This window comes from Musa acuminata, chromosome BXJ1-3 (genome assembly GCF_036884655.1).
Source record: "Musa acuminata AAA Group cultivar baxijiao chromosome BXJ1-3, Cavendish_Baxijiao_AAA, whole genome shotgun sequence".
Lineage (NCBI taxonomy): Eukaryota > Viridiplantae > Streptophyta > Magnoliopsida > Zingiberales > Musaceae > Musa > Musa acuminata.
In genome coordinates this window covers 37921777-37943501 of record NC_088329.1, presented here as the reverse complement: position 1 = coordinate 37943501, position 21725 = coordinate 37921777, and the positions used below count along the sequence as shown (strand labels likewise).

Below are 21725 nucleotides of genomic sequence, written 5' to 3'. Positions count from 1 at the left end.
GGAAATGAATCCTTTCAGAACAATCCAATTAGCTTTCATGGTAGATCTTATATTTCTTTGATAACACAAGAATCAGTAGGTCAATAGCCAAGGCTTTCCTTTTTATTTGGTGGGTTAAGTTTTGCGTCACTTCGGAATAGCATAAAAGAACAGACACAGTAAATAGATTCGGAGGGACACATGAAACCTATGTGGAATAAGAATCCTATATGCTCTCCGATTTGGAAGGATAAAACTCACATATAATAACCCGAATTACGTGTATGGTTAATATCCATTAGGAATAAAGAGATCGGCTTTGCATTCGGCAACAAACAAAGATCCATAGAACAATATGATGAGGTCAAAGATGATGGGATATAAGTGGACTGCCATCATATGCAGCTTTGTCGGAGGCAGTGGACATGGAAACTGCATGCGATAATGAGTTACCACTCGAGCACTTATACAGGTTGAGTGTATCTAAGAAGAACATACTGAGAACGTGTATGTGTTATATACCATCTGCAGTACACATACTGAAGAAGAGTATTCAGGTAGTCACAGAACCATATCAGTGTTCCTAAAGCATGCATGAAATAAAATGCTTTACGAAGGGCTGTATATGAAATCCTAAAGGAACTATCACATGAACTCGCAAGAATTCTAGTTGGCTTTTCGGGTGAAAACGGGCCAGAAGCTTAGACCACGAAAAGTCTTTCAAGCATGTTCAACATGCATGGGAAGAGCCAAACTGCTGCACGCAAGAAAAAGTGAGAAGATCCAACTTGCCACCCAAACAAATTTTTATTGAGATGCCAGCAGTAGGAATATATGGAGAAGCAAAGTTAAAGCTTGGATTCTTGTTCTCCTTCTGGCATTAACGATTGCTTTATCTTAAAGAAAAAGACTGTGTTGACCTATCTGATTAGAGCCTATCCAGATCATAAACATATATCCACTGAAATCGCTGCAATCATGATTATACTTTCTCCATAAACTCCAAATCACTTGGAAGGAAAAGACCTTCTTCTCCAAGATTCTATATCTCAACTTCGTCATGGAGGAGAGAATAGACCACGGTTGAAATACCCCAACATAATCAACAAGTGAAAGCAGATCTGTGATGTTCCTTTGTTGCCTGTCCACTTTGGAAGACAAGACATGGGAAGGAAGAAATATATGCCTAGATTTTGATTGGAAGGCGTTTCACATGCTTTTTAAAAGCTCTTTAAGAGCTTCCAAAGGTGGATTTGCCGCATGATTACTTAGTGAGGCCCTCACGAATGTGCCTTCCTCGGTTAAGCACAGATCTTTGCACCAAACCAATTACGCCCTCCTCGACAGTGCATCCCACATAAGCGGTGAGGTAAGGTTCCACATTTGCACGTAAAGTCGACGTGTGAATCCGTAAGCTTGTGAAGACTTGAAGATCACAGTCTGGGAAATGTTTAGTAAGATGATCAAGATATTGATTATTGACAAGAACATTGAAATGTTCTTAGTCAGATCGATAAATCTTTAAGTTTTGCTAAAGTTTATTATGCTCATCGGATCATCTTCTATATATTTCCAATCACGCCTTATTACTTGTAAAAAATAAGATCATCAATTCAACCAAAAAATTAAGCTTCTAAGTATCTAACTCTTTCAATCCTTAGTGGTCCATCTTTTTTCATCTCATACAAATGAATGATAAGTCAACAAGATTAACGTCAAATCATAGTATGTTATGATCATTTTGTTTGAATTTTATTAATAATGATGTGTATTAGTCTATGGTAAAACTCAAAGTTTGATTACTTAGAGAATTTGTTTTCTAATTATAATTTGCCTTTAGATTGTTCATGTACAATTTTGTATTTGTTGATCAATAAAAACAAACTATACCTCTGTTCTATTACTCTATGCTTCTCCCTCCATTTAACAATGTAGTAGTAACATATCTATCTATAAAACCAAAAAAATATAATAGAGTAATAAAACCCACAGCTTGTTACTATTTCTACCCTTGTTTTCTTAACAACAGTAATGGATGGCCTCTGAGAATTTTATCAACCTATTATTTTATATTTTGATAGTCGATATAATTATTGTAACATTTGGGTGGAGATCATACCGGGGAAAAGTATTGGGGTGTCATACAATAAGTAGTCGAAACAAAAACAAGACAATGATAAAAATTAAAATATTAAACATAAAAAGAATATTATTTTCAAGAAATTTGTCATTTGATGGACGATAAGTCAAAATAGATTGAGGATGTTAAGACATGAGAATATTATTTTCAATTTCATAATGTCTGCTAAAATAAGATCACCATCAAGCAATGTATTCAGTCTATCTAAATTGTAATGACCATTTAAAATCAAAGAGCTAATAGGAGCATCAAAATTCACGAAATCAAGATTTACAAAAGTCAATTTAAGTAAAATAAAGAGTATCAAAAATCATTACATGAGATATTAACCATCCCCAATCAAATGGAAGAAACCAATCTAGAGATGATCTATAGCATTGAGAAAGAGGTTCAAGATCAAGAGGCATTAGCAGAATGCATAATATTTTAGGGGTAGGTTAGGGGGTGTTTGACTCGGACAATAATATTCCATATAGTGACAAAAGTGTTCGAGTATTAAAAGAGTGAATATCTTGAATACATAAATTTATTTATTATAAAATATCTTGAATCATGTTTTTTTAATTGTTAAGGATAGAAAAGACATCCAAGAAATAGATAAAATGTCAATACGATCCTAATTGAATATAGGAATAGTGAGCAGAGATACATTTGATATTTCAGAGACTATAATTCGAAATATAATTATTTCTATACAAAAGTTAAGAAATGCCCTACTTTTAAACTATTAATTTATATAATTGAAAGCAATCAATTAAATTTATGATGAAATCTAAAAGTCGATATCTAATTTATATTATTAAATAACAATATAAGGAAGATCAATCTATTTATATTATAAAAATATATTTAAAAGATAAAATATAAATTATATTTGAAGGACCAAAAATCTGAATTATCACAGAAATAAGAAAAATAAAATTGCTAAATAAAAAATCAAATAATGGTGTATTATGTCAAAATAAATTAGATAATACTTTAAAGAGGATGGCAAAATCTTAGTAGTCGCTGTACGATAAGATACGGGTCGGATCCGCATCGGGTTCCGGGTATGTCCGCTACAACGACGCCTGCGTTTCTCGCAGGCGCAGTAGTTCTCTCGGAGGATGAGTTGCTCGTGATCTCTTCCGCTCGCTCGAGTTCTTAGGGTGGTTGCCGAGGCAGCAGCCCAAAGAATATGGCGGCCAGAAGGAGGAAGTCCGGAGGTTTGCCGAGCGTTGTGGTGCCCTCATATAACTGTGCAAGCGGAGCAGGACTGGGAGCTCTAAAACCGCCTCGGACCGTCCTCCTTTCGATCTAAGTCTTTCGAGCAGGAGGCGCGATCTGACTCCACCGAATCGCGGGATCTTATTGAGGAAGTCGGGTTCTTGCCAAGCAAGGTAGGAAATTTAATGGATTGCGATCGAGTTTCGCAGTGTTATTATCATCATTTTTCTGTTTGATGAAATGAGGCTTTGCCCTGAATGCTTGATCGAAGGGTCCCAGTCATTTCTTCTTGAATGGTCATACTTGATAAGTAGAGATCCTAGTTATTGCATATGGGGAGATCATGAGACGTTTCGCAAATTGACATGATTGCTAGAACATGTAGTAACGGATGGTGGAGATGAATCCGAAATGATGTATTTGGAAGAAAGGAGGAAAATATCAAAGAGATAGGATCATGGAGCTTTAGCAGTTTACTGAATTAGTTTTAAGGAAAATAAAAAAAATGTTTAAGGAAGAAGGAAGAATAATAATCATACAGAAAAGGAAAAGAAAGTTACATGATTGGTTAACCAACACACACATTAGCAATTGTCTAAATTAATCTTCTTTCCTTGAAATAAGTTTCTTTGCTGAAATTTTGTTTCATATGTTAGTTGTATTGACTGCCACTTCCAACCCAATAGTTTCATGCTGAAACATCGTGTTTCTCTGAAAAGCTGAAATTGAAAATTTGTTGGAAAGCTAAATGGCTGTATTTTTTCTACAAATACACAGAAGGATGATGCCTGTTTAGGAAATTTTGTACTTATTATGAACATTTACATCTTCAAATGAATTTAGTAGAAATTTGTTTCAGTGTGCAATTATTTGTATCTCCTGGTTGTGTGTCGACGCAGTTCTGATAAGCATCTAATGTGACCTCCATAGTCAACATTTTTAGTGTGGCTCTTGTTGTCGATGATTAGTTTCAGTTTTACTTTAGCATTTTATTGCGACACACTAGTGAAGCCTAAGGAGGATTTGAAAGAGAACAATAGGCACTTATACTGTTCCTTTTGCAAGGATGTGTAACCACTGTCTGTGTATAGCTGGGTCTTGAACTCTTATTTTATTGTTATTGTTTAGGATTTTTTTTTTTGCTGTATGATCAATCAATTTAAGCTAAAACGTACATTCGTGAACCTAAATTCAGTTGTGAGATTGAGATGAAGAAGGAGATGGAACAATTAAAGATTGCATGAATGTTCTTTGCAACAAAAACTCTGCTAACTTAACAAAGTCACGGGATTAGTGCCACATAATTTTCCTTGAAGCTTCTTTATCAAGTAGTTTTTTTTGTATTTGTAAACTCTGCTAACTTTTCTGGTCCTGAAGGCTGAATTAAGAATTTTAGCTGGAGTGCAAAATGAGTTACTACTTCTTTCTGAGGCTTCTTCACATGATACTTATGCTTTGAAGGTTCAAACTTCAAAGTAAGCTTTGTTTCAGTAACAGCTACTGTGGAAGTTTTCTTTGACAGTATTATACTATTATGTACCTTGGCCATGCTTAGCTTGAAGGTAAGAAATAAACCCCATAAGGACTGTTAGAGTGGCATGTATATGAAAATATTTCTTGAAGGAAGAACTTATTAAATAAATCCTTGCCAAATCTCTTTGGTAGTTTTTTCTTGTCAGGTACAGATTTAGCATTGTACAAGCTCCTGTTGCGAGCAAAATACAGAGCAATCTGAGTACTTGCTATGTGATTGTATTCTGAACAACTCTGTTTCATCACACTAATTCATTCTTGTACTCAGTGAAATGACATGCTTCAACTGCCTCTTTGACTGAAAGAAATACGGCTTGTTCCCCTATTAGATCAAGATACTTTGATGACTTCAACTTCTCTGTAATCTCTATCCTAGGATTTGTCAAAGCGATCTGCAAGGCAATGTAAAGAGCTTAGTTATAGTAAATGGAAATTAAACAAGTTACTAGGTTCTACTGATTAGGTTTACCTTGATTCCTCTTCTGTCAACATATCTATGGACCTCTGCTAGCATGCTGATTCCAGTATTGTCAATGGAGGTCACTCCTATCATAGAACATGCATAAATTTGTGTGATTAGTTCCATCAAGTACAAATGTGTTTTTCATACAAAATTGTTTATTCTTCTTTTGTCAATCAAGTAGGATGAAAAGCTTGCATCATTCTTTTCATTCCATTAAAATCTCTAACATATGCTATTAAACAATTTACAAATCCATTAATGCTACAATAAGGATTAATAACCAAATTTACATCTTTCTATCGTTTTGGTTCAAGTTCCTTTTGGGTGTCAAGGTAGCTCACATTACATGACTACCAGTCCATATGCAAAAATTGGCCCATCCAAAAGTTCATAAGCAAACAGCCCTAAATCAAGAATTTGAGCCAAGTTGACCTTGGATTTTGATGGCTAAATCCCTTTCAATTATATTAATGTATGCTGATTTTTTTTCTCCATCCTAATTTTTTGACCTAGATGATTATAAAGTTTTTTACATTCATTTTATGGATGACACTTTGATCAAGGATTGGCAAAACTCTTACTAGGGCATGCAGTTGGTTTTGTTTAAGGGTCTTACTTTCAACTGTTCTGGAAGAAAACGTAAGTTATATAAATGTTTGACCATCTTTATATTCTTATTGTTAATCCTCATCTCTAATGTCTGGATCAAATTCAAAATGATAGGCGTTGCAACACCTGATCACTGAGAGCCCGGCTTAGGTCATCTTCAAGATGGTGTATGAAGCCCTTCAAGTATCATGGAGAATAAAGTAAGCAGCCATTCAAATGAGACTTACCACTCATGTCCAAGATAAGGTACTGCAGATTTACTTCACCCTTCCTAGCGATGGCATCTTCTTCTTCTATCCATCTCAAGATCCTAGTTTTGGTAAAAACAAGAGATAAGCTTGAACCAAGCTTTGATAGATCCTCAACTATCTCAGGTCGATGACATCTTTTCCTTACCTCTCTCTCAGATAGCCAGTGCTTGCATAGTAAATAGGAGAACCCAGTTTCAAAATCAAAATGTTAGGGAAACGAACTGAGTCTGGATATTGCTCCACATCACAATAAGCTTCAGTTCCCTTTATGTTTCCGAGCTTGCAAGTAGTTGGTCGTGCCACATATAATAATGCCCTCAGTATTGACAGACCTACCTGTACAAGAAGGTAATATAGAAAACATGGTTGATATGGACAAAAGATGATGATGATATAGAAATAGTTTGGGCAGCCAATTGATTCGTCTTTAATCAATTCCTTTATGATCAAACAGCCAAGAAAGGGAGAAGTTAACTTGTGCATAGGAGTCTTACTGAAGCCAAAAGTCCAACAGTCATGCTGAAAAATATGACACCAAAGAATGCTGCCACACAAATGACAAAGTCAAACTTGTCCACCTCGAGAAGGCGGTGAGCTTCTTCAAACTTAATGAGCCCAATCATGGCAACGATGATGATTGCTGATAGGGCTACTAGAGGAGTGTATTTGAAGAGAGGTGCCAAGAACAACAGCACCACCATGATGCACATTGACATGACCACATTTGACATCGCCGTCTTGCATCCAGCATGGAAGTTAACTGCTGACCTGGAAAAAGGACCTGTAATATAACGTTGCATTATTCATCAAAATTTTATTTGAAAAACCATTATTAATCTAACATATCTCTTGTTTGTTCAGACTGTAAAGTGTTCTGATTACAAAAAAAATTCCAAGGACAGATTTGCTTGGTAAATATTGTATGCATCTTAAGATTTTTATTCTATAAAAACTCCTGTGTGTTTTGAAGTTCTGGATTTGGTGTGGAGGAATAAAATACATTAAGAAGACAGATTTATCTGAGATGACTTTGTATCTTATTATTTCCACATAATGAATAATATAGGTTTCTTTCTGTGAATGTCGAGCCAAATTATTTTGGAATTTTCATTTACAATTGTTGGTTTCCGTAATTGTTCTTTTTATACCAAAGTTTTCTTCTTTGTGAGTATACAAATATCAAACTTTATCAAAAAATCTAATCTCACATGAAAAAACATTTTATATATAAGAGGAAAATAAGATCGAGGATAAAGCATTCACCAGTGGTGAGATAGCATGAGAAACAAGAGCCGATGATGTTCATCATCCCAAAAGCTATCATCTCTTTGTTCCCATCTACTTGTTCATTTTTCATCGTTGCCAGACTTCTTCCAACTGCTATTCCTTCCTAAAACAAGAGCATAAAAAGGTTAATAAATAAACGTGCTTGCTTGCACAATAATTCTAATTAAGATTTAAGGAAGCCGAAATCATTATGATCGTGTCCTTTACCGAAAGAGCTAGGAAACCAGAAATCAAGACTGCTTTCAAGAGAACACCGTGATATTTAGACTCGAACTTCAAATGTGATATGGAAATAGGATTTAATCCTTTATTCACAGTGCCAACCTGCAAGAATCACGAACTGCTTCACACCAAGTGCCCAAACCTTTGTTTATTTATAGACATAGTAAAATGAGAACTTCCAAGAAAGCTCAAAGTTTCTCTAAGAGACTTCACCAGCATGTATCTATAGAAGAACTACAAGAAACGAGAAAAGAACGAAGAAGATTACAGATATGTGGAATGGTTTGGATCAACACTTAACTATAAGGATGCCATGGTCTTCGGCATGTATAAGATAGGCAAAAAGACCTCCCAAAACGACCACCAGCAAAGGAGCGATGGCCGGCAACCAGAACAACCTTGGAACCTTTGCTCTCTGTGTAGATTACGAAGAACATATATCAACTGTGAAAAGCTGATCATGATGGTCAATGGAGTAATTAATGAAGAGAAGGAAGGAAGAAAAGCACAGTAGATTTGGCTATATATTTCCTCGCTCACCATATGCCTACAGAGAAGCAACAAGATAACTAAGCACGTCCCAAAAACCGCACTCTCCCATCTCCACTGAAACACCAAAGATAACCAATTGAGAGAGAAACACCAAAGATAAGGTGACTTAAGGAAACTAATGAAGTTTAGTGTCGAGAAAATGACATCGACACCCCCATCTTATCCCCATAAGATGTGAATTCCATAAGGTAAAAGTATATCCTAAAACTCAAACTTCAATTGGATTCATCAGTTAAATAAACAAAATTAAAGAACTGAATTCTTAACCATTCGAATAATTAATCAGAACATTCGAGTCTTAAAAAGATCGAAATGTCTTTATTTTTTCATTTATTAAGAATGATATTTGAGATTTTTCCCGAAAAGATTTCTGCCTTTTTATTGGAAAGGTGAAAAAGAAGAAACTGTCTTCTTTGTTGTTGCTAAATCTTCTCTCATCCTCTTATTTGATTTTATTATGTAAATGAAATTTTATAGTATTATTTGTATATTTATATTTTAGCATATTTTATGATTTGACTGATCGACTCAATAGTTCAACCAAGTCTTTCTTCATGGAATCAAATGGTCGGGTCCAATCTTATTAGCTTAACAAGTTTGAGCAAAACCAGTATTTACTCTCTTTAAATATGAAGCCATAAGTTAGGATTGATAATTAAAATTCTATTCATAAGAATTGAAGAAATTAAGGATTAATTGCTCTTTAAATACACATATCTCTCAAAGATTTATGATTTTAATGTGTGATGTGGACGAAAAATAGCTCGAATGTTTGTGAGATTTCTTTTAATGCTTTTATATGAGAAAATATGGAAAGAGATTTGGGTTAACTCAAGAAAAGGTTTTTGGATAAAATATGTCGAATCATATAAATTTATATTTTATTACGGCTGATTCAATGATTCTTTCTTTGTCGGAATCCTTCCTCCCAAAAACGAATCTTTGAATCCCTGTATGGATTCGCCGCACTAACCTCCTCCCTGTGGGAGATGATGGAACCCAAAACAGAGACCACATCGGTCTTGGTGGTGAAGTGTCTCATTCCGAGCACTCCCTTCAGCTGCTGCATGATGACTACTGTCGCCGTCCCTCCCATGAACCCGGTAATGGTCGACCGTGAGAAGAACTCCACCAGGATCCCGAGCCTGAGATCAAGCGCTCGTTCAGCAAGAGCTTATTTGTGTGTGTATGTGTGTCTATAGATACTCTCACCTAAAGATCCCCAACGTGGCTTCGAAGATCCCCGTGAAGAAGGCGGCTTTGAAGAACATATGCTTGTACAGTTCCGGGCTCTCCAACGGCGATATTTCACTTCCTATGACAGACCCAAGAAACAGAGAGACCGCGGCCGTGTTTCCCACCGCCAAGTTCGTCGAGCTACCGAACACCACATAGACCAGTGGCGGCACAAAGCTCGAATCTGCGATGTGAAGAGCCACGGTAATGCCAGTCCGATGAGTGCAAAGCAGTAACATTGAAATCCAACTAGCAGTTCGTGAGAGAGAGGACTTACAGAGACCAACGATGGGGTGAAGGTTGGCGAGACGGGCGTAGCTGATGCCTTGGGGGACGGCGAGGCTGGCGATGGTGATGCCGGCGAGAAGGTCGGCCTGAAGCTTGGCGAGGGTGTACTTGGGTGCCCACTCCAATACGGGAACGAAGTACTTCACCAAGCTGCCTGCGGCGGCGCACCCCGACTGGTGCTCCAGATGCCGAAATGGATCGTCAGGCAAGAACGTCTCCTTGAGGTCGGACCGGAATGATCTGAAGAAGGAGCCTCTCTTCTCCAAGTTCACCTCGTTACGGTGCTCTCCCAACGTTCCCATCGAAAGAAGACGACGAACCGTGATCGGGTCTCTCAAGCGCCAAGGGAAGAGGGGGATCGAGCTTGTGTGTCATCTCCTCTAGCAGTACGAGTATAAATCGACAACACGTGGGACCGTGATGATCGTGAGCTGAGGCCGTCCCCGGGCATCACCTGAAGAGCTCCCTGACCGAGACGGCTTTAGCTTGTTATCAGGCTCAGGATGGCGAGCAATCTCTCTCAGGGATGAGAAAAGTCATGTCAGGGGATCCTTCGTCATTGATGTCTCAGTCACCAGTTCATGTGTGTGCCCGTCGCACGGCGCAATCACGGGTCGGATGACATCAGACGATGCGTGGCTCTCACCGTCGGTGGACGAGAGAGCCGCGCAGATGAATCTGAGTGGCTTCTGATGGTTCGTTGATGGCATGCGGTGAGTGGTGTTTTGCGGGGGAAGTACGTTCCGGGGAAGCACAGGAATATAAGAGAGTATATCCAAATGGAACACGGAAGTATGAACCGACGCTTCATTGCAAGTAACATCTCTCACTCTCAGTGATTTCCGTTTTAGCTTGTCGAAATTGTCGTGCGCTACCGATGACATCATGAAACTCCAATATGAGGTTCCGTAAGTGTCGAAGAGAGAAGAAAAGAGAACTCGCCAGTTGGGTGCTTGTGTTCTTCTTCTTATTCCTGCTGGGAAATCTGCAGAGTCGATAAATTTTGATGACGATATCTACCAGTTCGAAGTGCGTGGTATTCATGGTAAGAAGAAATCAGTCAAACATGGAGAAAAGACGAATACGAGAACAGAACGTGTACTCTGTTTCGCCTCCGTGCTGTCGTTTTCGGGTTTGAAGACGATGTGCGTTGATCACGAAATCCAAGTTCTGTGGGCAGGACATGCCGAATGCACGTACGCCAATTTAATAAGTCAATGAAAAGAACAAAACCATAGCTATTAGACCACTACAAGTTCTAAGTGGGAGTCCTCCACCTAATCCAAAGGAAAAATAGGTGCACAAGTTGGTGAGATACAAGACGAGTGTTATTTGAGTCTAGGTTTAGTTTCATATAATTTCAAAGCTATGGATTGAGTGTCACATAATTTTTAGCGAAACACCTGTCTTAAGAAAAGATAATACATTACCAAAGTAATTTGTACATCCTAAGTTTTGGATATCAGTAACTCGTGCATCCTCAAAGGAAGCTTCAGCTTATCACTTCTGATTCCACCTTGTTTGGCTTGAAACAGTCGCTCCTTAATAGCAGCCAACCCATTATAACAGCTATTCATGTCTTACAAGAATTTACAACCTGCAAAAATAAAAACACCATTAGAATCTCGGACCAGAAAGTCTGCCCCACCCTCCTGCAATTGATACAGATACGAGCCATTAGCCATTACAACAGCTATTCATGTCTTACAAGAATTTACAACCTGCAAAAATAAACACTCGAATAGAATCTCGGTCCAGAAAGTCTGCCCCACCCTCCTGCAATTGATACAGATACGAGCCATTAGCATTAAGATTAAACCAATCTTGCTGAGGTTTAGTCCAAGACATCCTGATAGTATTTATCTCACAAGTTAATCCCTGAGATACAAACATAGTTTTACAACTGGATTCATAGGCAACAGTTCTAAAGAAGATATTAGTTGGAGTGACTTCAACTCTTAAGGAAAGACATTTCATTTCTGACCTTCCAAATTGGGTAGAGCCCATATACTATCAACTGCTCCTAGGTTTAAGCAACTTTGTTACACAATTTGACTCGCTTTCTAGAGCCATTTGCCAACATACAAAGTACAGCCAGACTTAATATAGAAAAGAGATAAAAACACATTTAGCAACAGTTTTAGAGAATTATTTAAGTTGACATGCAGCTATAGTTTGATCCGTGGAGCCGTGGACGCGACTGTTTCCACACATTAGACTGAGACAGATTACCAATGTCCTGGTAATGTATATACTCATCACTGCTTTATGGATGGCTCAAAGCACATTAGTCAACTTGCTCTACTGGCAATTGCATGTGATCGGTTTTACTCTCTTTTAGTTTTTATGTACCAAAACTGATGCGATCCTTCAAGAATAAAACCAGAGAAAGACATGCTTTTTTCACCTCCAGAACATGGATTATACAAAGAGACTCGCCTACAAAAGAAGCCCTAGTAAGAGACCTAGATGGTGATTTATACCATCACTCCACAGCCTATCCTTCATGGGCGTCTAAAGCACTCGGAAAGGAAGCAATCAATTCCTCCTCAAAGCTTCAGCTCAATAAGAAAGGACTGAACAAACTTGCTACTGGCAACAATGTAATGTGCAGATGATTAGAAAAAGAAAGAACAAAAAATATAAATCCAAAGACATGTTTATAAGTTCATATTTATCTCTCTCCATTGTAATCTCTCTGCAGCTTTCCGGAGTTATAAGTGCATAAATCGACAAGGTATTCATGATCATCAGAAGCATGGTCAAACAAGGAGCAATAATGAACACGAGTACAGAGCCTAGTTCAATACTGTAAAATAAATGCATTACCTTTATTATGGTTCTTCAATAACTTCTTGTTTCCTTAACATTTGTCGATCATGCAACCATCTTTTCCACCAAGTTAATGACATCCTGGAAACACACAGAAAACCTATATAAATAGATCAAACGGTTCTTTGTTGCTCATAAATGTTCCAGCATAAGAGATGCATATTCCTCGCATTGGATACATCTCACGAATATTTTGGTGAACATTATCTCACAGGATGAGAGATTATTTACAGCTAGGACCAAATTGATTGGCCTGAAGGATTAACCACCGGACACAAATCGTATATGGAGCTAAGCCTTTTAATTGAAGGCTAATTACCTATGGAAGGGAATAGAATTTACATCAATACATCATGAGAATTTGGTGGAAAACAGGGATCGAATATTCACCACTACAAGGTAGAAAAATGTTTACTCCTACACCAACACTTATTTTATAATAGATCTACAAATGCAAAATTCTTCTGTCAACATCTTTCTTTTACCACCTTGTGTTTACTTCCAGGAGCTAGACGCCAAATTTGTACTTTGACAACCACTGTCTGCACATGTCAACCACGGGCAGTGCATTTGCAACTGATGCCTGCAGGATTAGAAAAGTGCACAAATTCAAGGCAAATTCAAAGAAAGAGATGCAAGAAAATCATAATATATCTTAATTGGGTTAGACATCTCATAATTTAATCAAGCAAGAGTTGCAGATTAAATAATATCCGGGAAAAAAAATCAACAAGTCGATAGAAAATTGATGAAAGCATGACATGGCTGATGCCCGTTGCTCAATTTTCTAGATCTATGTATTAAAGTCAATGGCAGAGGAGAGTTCGTTCACAAAACATGTCAAGTATGTTTCATTTTTAACGATGGTGGGTTCCTCATTTCAATGAAGTAGGAATATGATCTAATGGTGAACGGTTCGAAATCTATTTAACATGTAAAAGTACAGCATGATGTCAATATCTAGTACAATCAAAGTGAAAACCCACATGCATAGAATGCAACTTCTGAAACATATGTTTAATTGTCATTAAGACATCAAACCTGATGTGCAACATATTCAACGTCAGCAACACTTCCACTTCGGGAAGCTATCTGGAAAGCACTCTTTAGACGGCCACAAACAACGCAAGCTAAAACTTTCCTATAAGAAAGAAATATCAAGTACAAGGAAACACAATTCAGATATACAAGTGAACATACAGTGCTGCTGAAATTTTCATTAGTTTAATTTGAAATCAACAGGTAAATTTAACTGGAAATTCACTGTATCTTATTTTATTTCACAAGCACATTCACAAGCAGGAAGTAATAGACTTCCTGCATATGTATACGGTAGAGGAAACCACTTGAACAGAATGTATGAATTTATTATTAGGATTTCTACTGGAAATTGTTGGATGTGCTCAGACGAATTGAAATATATAAAGCTTAGAAAGCAAAAGTCAGTGAAAGAAAGAAGACAGGTAACTTGGAAAGACCATGTAACAGAAACAACAGACCGCAATGTCCCAACTATACGCAGTCAGCTATATGTATCTTTTCCTGTCAATGAGTTATGTACAAATCAATCTTGGTGGTTAAATTAAGAACATTCAATTGTTACGTGTAGTTTCTAGTAAAGCCTTTTTAGGCAAAGGATTTTATTCCTTGTATATAATTTTTTTCTTCTTTTTTTCCCCCCACTTTATTAAATTTGCAAGTCGTGACCGTGAAGATTATTCAAAGAGATAAAAGTAATTGGTTTTAATGACTTACAATATATAGTCAGACCAAAAATCATTTGAAAATTAGTCTAAACAAGGATTTAAATATCAAATGGAGTGGCATATAGCAACTAGTATTCACCGATCTGACCCTGTACCTGCATCAAAATATAGTATTACTCAATAACAGTAATACATTTTATTTTATTTTATGATACCAGATAGTATGAATCAATATACTGCCTAGGATACTGGCACCATATCAACCTGATAGTTTACCGGTATTTAAACCATTGGAAACCAAATTTTAAACTAAGTCTAAAAGCTTAGGCAAGATGGTCCAGTTCAGAATGACCAAAGGTATGAAGTATTATTTATGCATGAAGCAACAAACTAAAAGATCCGCTGGACCACTTATGTCTACTCCACCTATAATTAACATAATAACAATAACAAACACAAAGTCATTATTACAAGGACACGAAAGCATACCTGTGACTGCTAATTAGCATGTCTATGAGCCGATCAGGCCGTTCTTTGTGCTTGTTAGCATATACGTTGATGGCAGCTCCAAGAACCTATTAAAATTTTAAATGATGAAACAGCATTTAATTACTAGTACTAATATAACCATTTCTAGATTGTCATCATTTGTTGTAGGTGAATACACAAGCAAGGATTTAAATACAAGTCCTTGCTGAATGCCACTAGATAGCAAACTAGCATGGTATATCTTGGTGCATCATCAAAATATTCAAAAAATATCCAAGTGACAGCAGGTCAGGATACCCTTTATGGGAACAGAAACTGGACTTATATATATATATATATATACCATCACTACAAACTGATGTACAGATTCATGTCCACTGGCTCGATCACACTTAGCTTTTAAGACTTTTTTATTGAAGCAATAAAAAAATAAAACTTTTTATAATCCTCAATTGTTCTAACAGAGTGAGGTACTAATTTTACAGAATCATGAAAGTAAAACATTGCCAGCTTATATGTTCTCAACATTTACAAACTAAAACATTCATTTGTAAACAATCAATAATATCTCATTATGTTGAAATCTTTGGCATGAGGAAGGCAGCATTTTTATGAACTTTGAACAAAAAAATATGAAGTCGAATGGGCCCATAGGAACTAGGAGTCAAGGTTCGCAATACCGTACCGTACCGGAGTTTCGATCTGGGCTCGGTACCGGTACGGTACGGTATACCGCTCTGACACGGACTTAGCTGGTTTTGCCTAAGTCGTGCGGCACCCTTGCGTGTCCGTCCGCAAAGGTCAGCCTCCCCGAAGACTCCCATTGTCCCTTAGGACCAACAAAAGAGAGAACAGGCAAAAGAGAACGCCTCAATTGGGATCCACAAGCAAACATGTCCGAAAAACACTTCATAGACAATGCAAATTACAAACAGACTTTACAAGCTCTGAACAGTGGCACAACAAAGGGTAAAATGGTCCATTACAGACCGAAAAGCTCTCGCACGTGTCCACATGACACAACCTTTATTTACAAGCCTAAAGAGGCCACCAACCCAACTAAAATGGGACTTATAAGCCTTTGGCTGCCCCTCTACATGTTTTACAAGGCATGAACATGCCAACAGACACGGACAGATATAAGCATTACATCAAACATCCTGTTTCAAAGTTTGTCTGTGACATTCTCCCCCACTTATCCCTTCGACGTCCTCGTCGAAGCCTTTGTGAACACTGCAACTCTTCGCCTTTGCTGAGTCTTCAATCTTCCGCTCCAGCTGCAATGCGCCTCCTGGCTCCCAGCTGCTCTCCGCTGCTGTTTTTGAGTAGTCGAACCTTTGATCCGCCATGCTGCTTCAACTCGCCAATGACTCTGACTCTGGTGTGGGGTTGGCTGAGTTGTGTTGATCCTCGTTGATTCCTGCGGATCCACCAAATGAAGGAAAAGACCATCCTTACTGCGCCAGTTTCTCAGAATTTCCACATGCTGCTTGAACTGGATGGATGCTTGTTGGAGCTTTAACGAGCATCGCCTCGCAAACTTCTGAAGTTTTGGGTCCTTCCTCCACAAAATCTGCTCATTGACTCTTCTTTCAGTTAGTCATCACATCCAAGTAGGTTCGCATCACTTCCGCTTTCGATTGGCATTTCGTTGGGAAATGAAGCGGACAATCTACTCTCAGTAGCACTGATCACCGTTGGTGAGGATTTGACAACTATTGTCTTCCATTATCTTCGAAGGGTCTTTGAACTTGTGCAGAGCTCCTCTGCTGGATAGATAAGAGAAACTGGGGTACTCGGTTTCGCCCATTCTCTTAAGAGTTGAGAAGGCAAAGGTTACTTGACTTCGCCCGCCTCCTCGAGGTTGTACTTCATGCATCGAGCTGGTTACTGGCCTTCGCCTGCTCTTTGCTCACACTTCTGAAGCACTTGAAGTGTTTGCACTCCTTGCATTGAGTTAGTTACTGTGATTCACCTTCTCAATGCCATCGAACTTCTGGAATGCGGGAAGTTTTCACCCCAACTTGGAGTAATTCTCTGATAGATGAGGTTGCCTCTGGGATTGTACCGTCTTCTCCATCAACCCTGCCGCCTACTCCACTGAGTAGCAAAGGTACAGCACCGCGTACTGCCTGCTTCGTTCCTTGGTCGTGCACTCTTGCATGACCCGAAGTCCTTCACTTACGGCTATCTTGATGAGAAACTTGTAGACACCGGTCTTACGAAGTTTCTTGGCCTCTGCCCTTCAGCCTTGTCTCGGTACTTGGAGATTGCCTCTGCATGCTCCACCTCCTCGGCCCCTTTCACGACCAAGCGCTCTCCCTCCATGAGAGCAAGGGATCAATGACTTGCACGGAAGTCCCGCCTCTGCGGTACCATGGCGCTGCAATGCCCATGGCCCTACTATCCGTCGCCTCGCATCTGCATCCCTTTTCTTCACGATCAGTAGACATGTCTCCGTGGCCCTCCTCTGAGTCCACCTCCATTCTAACTGATGCTTGATTTTGGGTAACTAAGTCCCTCTGGACTCGTCGTCGCTTCCTCGCCCCTTTCGACCCCCTGCTTCAACACCTCTGTGTTCTCCAAGCAGCTCCTTCTGGTCGATGGAAAGACAGACTGCACTCCCATGCATGGCCTCTGCCATCGCATTGTAGGGTTTGCACCGATTCTGTTCTCCATAGCTTCCTTGGTAGCAACGTTCGCTTACTCGACCTTGTCCTCTGACTTGTCGGGCTCCCTTAAGCGAATATGAGCTCTGGAGCAGTCCAACTCTCCAGGTGCTCCGATCATACCTCTGCATGATCAAGTCCCTCCCATGGAACTCACTGGTACTTGTATTCGAACTTTTCCCTTGGTGGAACTCAGCCCCCATATGCTGATGACCAAGGTTTTCATCCGATGCAAAATTCGGTGCACGCCCGGAAGACCCGCCTCTGCGGTACCATGGCCTTCACTCCTTGAATCCATAGCCCTTCTTGCCGTCGTGTTGTTCACCGAAGCGGAGCTCCCAGTAGCTCCCGATCATACCTCCATATGATCTCATCCCTCACGGGACAAAGTTGTGTGTATCGCATTGCCACGAACTGTTCCACCACGATCCGCTGCACCATGTCGCCTCCTGATGACATCTCCATTGCATTCTGATCCTTGGGGAATAAACTCGAATTGTGAACCCTCCATGTGTGGCCTCTGCCAATACATCGCCGGGTCTCTTCCACATTCGATTTTGTTCGCTCCTTTGGCAATCGACCTTCATCCACCCACTCTTGGGTCACACCTAGATGAAGCACCACTCTAGGACAGTCCGTCGCCTAGTAGCTCCCGAAGTCCACCGACTTCACTGTGATTTGTGCACCATTGTCTGGATCCTGGGCCTCTGCCCCTACCAGCACAATCTCCGCTGCACACCGCTTCCTTAATAGCAACTCGAATGGCAACACTGTGGCATATTCTTCAAGAGTACCCGCCTCTGCGTCCTCTTGCCCCGTGCTAAGGCCTTCTGAACCCCACTTCGCCTCCGCAAATTGAGTCGCCTTAGTTCCTCCATCAAATGCTTCTCCGAGATAAGGTGCATGTGCCCCGAAGCTCTCTTCGTCTTTGGCACCATGCAAGATGAGTCCACTCCGTCAGAATGAAGGACCCATGGAACAACATGATCCTGCTCTTGCCTCTACAAGAGCTCATGTCCTTGACCTCTGTCTAAGAAAAGCACTGTGCCTCTGCTCCATGTTCCAACTTCTCTGCTGGCTCCCTTCATGCGGCTTGGGTACTTCGCCAAGTTACACCCAAGTTGCTCCGCTCCTCGTTTTTGCATTGAGTCGATGGTGGCCCTCGTGCCCACCATTCCACGGGTCAGCCCTCCCTTGAGTCCGATCTCCACATCGACTCCAAGTGTGCCTTCATTTAAGTTGCTTTAGGTCGCTCCCCCACTTGATCTCGCAATGCATCCACCAATGCATTCTCTCGAGCGAGATCATGCGACAACTCCTCGCCGCTTGCTCAGTCCATCGAGCTTCGTGGAGTTGTTGTTTGTTGAGGTACTCCTCCTCAACATGTGAGGTCCGTCTCACATGACTCTCCCTCTGGAGAGCCGGGACTTATCCCTCCTGGATAACTATCCCGTTGTAGCAACATCTCTCTTCGTTTTGGAGACCACCATCCCCTTGGACTACTCCGATCTGCTGAAAAAACTGTGCATTGTTCTGCCTCTTGCAAACGCACTTGCTAGATTGCGCCTCCACGTCAATACAGCCACCGCTGCACCCCTCAAGGCCTAGCAACATACTGAACTCATTGCACACTTCAGCCTCCTCCGGACGTATCCTTCGCATGCCGAAGAGAAAGTTTCAATGCTCCATGGCGCCGAGTCTCGGTCGCCTTGGGATGGCCACGAACATTCCATCGTCCGCATACAAGCCCCTGCATGAGTACCAAATTCTTCGAGTTAGCAATTCCCCTCACCTCTGTGAGCTTTGCATAACTCTTTTGGTCGTTGAGCAACTCATTCCACCTTGCATGGTCTCATTCTTGCCAAGCGCCTCGCTTGCCTAGAGCACCATCAAGTATAGTTGTCAACGTTGAGCCGTAGCTCAAACTCAGCCACCCCAACCTTTGTGCGCTCCAAATTCTTCCAAGCTTGCCTGTTCTCGTGGTGCCTCTTGCGCGAAGGGTTGGCCATTCCTCTGAATGCCAATGTCAGATGCCCGCTCCTCTGAGCGACTCTTTTCCCTACATCTCCATGCCCGTTTTCCCTCAAACGATCGCGCGTGTGCTGACTGCCCTCAACGCAGCCCCGCTAGGTCCCCCACGTTTGCATGTCAAGTGTTTCTATGAGTGCTTGTCCGGCTCTGATACCATATGACACGGACTTAGCTGGTTTTGCCTAAGTCGTGCGGCACCCTTGCGTGTCCGTCCGCAAAGGTCAGCCTCCCCGAAGACTCCCATTGTCCCTTAGGACCAACAAAAGAGAGAACAGGCAAAAGAGAACGCCTCAATTGGGATCCACAAGCAAACATGTCCGAAAAACACTTCATAGACAATGCAAATTACAAACAGACTTTACAAGCTCTGAACAGTGGCACAACAAAGGGTAAAATGGTCCATTACAGACCGAAAAGCTCTCGCACGTGTCCACATGACACAACCTTTATTTACAAGCCTAAAGAGGCCACCAACCCAACTAAAATGGGACTTATAAGCCTTTGGCTGCCCCTCTACATGTTTTACAAGGCATGAACATGCCAACAAACACGGACAGATATAAGCATTACATCAAACATCCTGTTTCAAAGTTTGTCCGTGACAGCTCGGTACACCCAGGTGTACCGAGCGTGCCGAGCACTGTAGCACTGCTACAGTAATGCTACAGTAATGCTACAGTGTCGGAACGGTAACATATTGTCCGCGTACCGAAAGTCTGTCGGACCGATACGTACCGCCCGTACCAGGCGGTACGGACCGGTACGGAAAACCATGCTAGGAGTACTAATGGGTCAGGTCAGTCAGTCCATGATCGTGTCGGGCTAAGATCAATATACTAAAACAAAACTCTAAATTCAAACCCCACCAAGGATGACATGATTAAGGCATTTCAACAAGATTCAACTAAAATCTGATCAAACCTGTAATGACACAATTTGACCTATTTATAAGACAAAATGATACATTTGGCATCCTAGCCCTGAAATGACATTTAACACATTCGAGTATAACTGGTCTATCAGGTTTGTTTCAGTCTATCGAATCAACTTCCTAAACCTGAACTCAACCCAATTTATTAATCAGGTCAATCGTGTCTACCTATTTGAGACGCAAACACACAGGTGACCACTCAACTGATCTTGTGTCAGGTAAGGACCAAGTTGGCAGATCAAATCAGGAGTTGGCACCTCTATTATGAATTTAATAACACAATCAATATCAGATAGTCTGAATGTTCTACCGTACTAAAAGGTGAAAAAACATGTTTCCTTAGAAAAATAAATTAGTTTGGTAGGAACCTAATCGAATAGAGGCATTGGTTTAGATGACAACCAATTTAACCAGAGGTTAATATCATCCAAGACAAAATATGGAAAATCAAAAAATCTTTATTCTTTACCTGGTCCCAATCATCTTCATCTATTGTGCCCTTTATATTCTTCAAGAGCTCTGTTAATTGACCGCCCTTTTTTCTCTCTGCAAGGGATGCTGCCACACCAGCATAGATGTCAACAGCTGAAAGATGAATGATATGCAGTACACATCAGCCTTGGCCAAGAAGAAATAGATCCATAATTAAATTATTTAAGAGAGTAGATCCCACAAATGAATAGAGAAAAACAAAGAATAATAAATATCAAGATAGCATTATGGAGACATGAATGCCTTACCCGGGAGGTTAAATTCATAAATAACTTGGAAAGCCAAGTCAAAATGCTTTTCAGCAAGTGCCTCAGCGATTAAGCACCTTCTCCTGCAAAGTTGAACAAGACTTACAGTAAATAATCGAAACGGTAGCAGAAGTCAACCTCATCCATCATTTGTCTGATGTACAAGTAATCTACAAATAAGTAGTAATGTACATCAGAACTGATCAAGGAAGAAACTTGCATTGTGCTATAGCTATTGGCATAAATGCTGGCAATGAAACAAACACCAGTATGCTGGTTTAGCACTGACACCAAATTGATTCTATCAATTATATACCCAAAGAAATTCAGTGTATCTAATCCATAAAACAACATAGGCCCAAGTTATAATGAAGACAAATGAAAAAGGTTTTTCTTGAAAATCGATACAAGCTGAAAAACTATTGTCATGCATGTCTTTTGTGATCCTTTTGAGCATTAATTCTCCATCAAAAAGTTCTTGTTTTCACTGAATCACATAAAACATAACTAGCTTATTAATGAATATAATGAATAAACAGAAAAATTCACAAAAGCATTATA

At 40.0% G+C, this 21725-nt stretch overlaps 2 protein-coding genes across 9 annotated transcripts in view; both read right to left on the bottom strand.

Annotated features, from left to right (window-relative positions):
* Positions 1-4926: 4926 nt before the first annotated feature.
* Positions 4927-10155, bottom strand: LOC103974724 (probable sulfate transporter 3.5). Of its 3 annotated transcripts, XM_009389598.3 has the most exons (12): positions 9756-10155; positions 9455-9662; positions 9216-9387; positions 8231-8296; positions 7992-8105; positions 7676-7792; positions 7445-7571; positions 6676-6962; positions 6327-6517; positions 6158-6240; positions 5328-5404; positions 4927-5250 (listed from the first exon to the last, which is right to left on the bottom strand). In XM_009389598.3, exons 1-12 carry the CDS (start codon positions 10066-10068, stop codon positions 5101-5103), a joined length of 1905 nt encoding a protein of 634 aa, XP_009387873.2. In that variant the 5' UTR covers positions 10069-10155; the 3' UTR covers positions 4927-5100. The 3 variants fall into 3 exon arrangements, with proteins under 3 accessions (XP_009387873.2, XP_064990641.1, XP_009387872.2); XM_065134569.1 differs by lacking the exon at positions 8231-8296; XM_009389597.3 differs by lacking the exons at positions 7992-8105; positions 8231-8296.
* A 921-nt stretch (positions 10156-11076) lies between these two features.
* The window catches only part of LOC135628052 (uncharacterized), a 51108-nt gene continuing 40459 nt past the window's right edge, over positions 11077-21725 (bottom strand). For 2 of the 6 annotated variants that reach the window (XR_010492779.1, XR_010492782.1), the window contains 7 exons: positions 21165-21247; positions 20894-21009; positions 14794-14879; positions 13640-13739; positions 13087-13181; positions 12596-12679; positions 11077-11542 (listed from right to left, as the gene is read on the bottom strand). Coding sequence is in view for 2 of the 6 variants with exons in the window: in XM_065134567.1 (XP_064990639.1) it covers positions 13107-13181; positions 13640-13739; positions 14794-14879; positions 20894-21009; positions 21165-21247 (460 nt within the window). In the remaining 4 variants the exon portion in view is untranslated. Of the gene's footprint in view, positions 11543-12595; positions 12699-12884; positions 13182-13639; positions 13740-14793; positions 14880-20893; positions 21010-21164; positions 21335-21725 lie in introns of those variants that run through there. The other 4 variants (XR_010492780.1, XR_010492781.1, XM_065134567.1 and 1 more) reach the window with 4 other exon arrangements.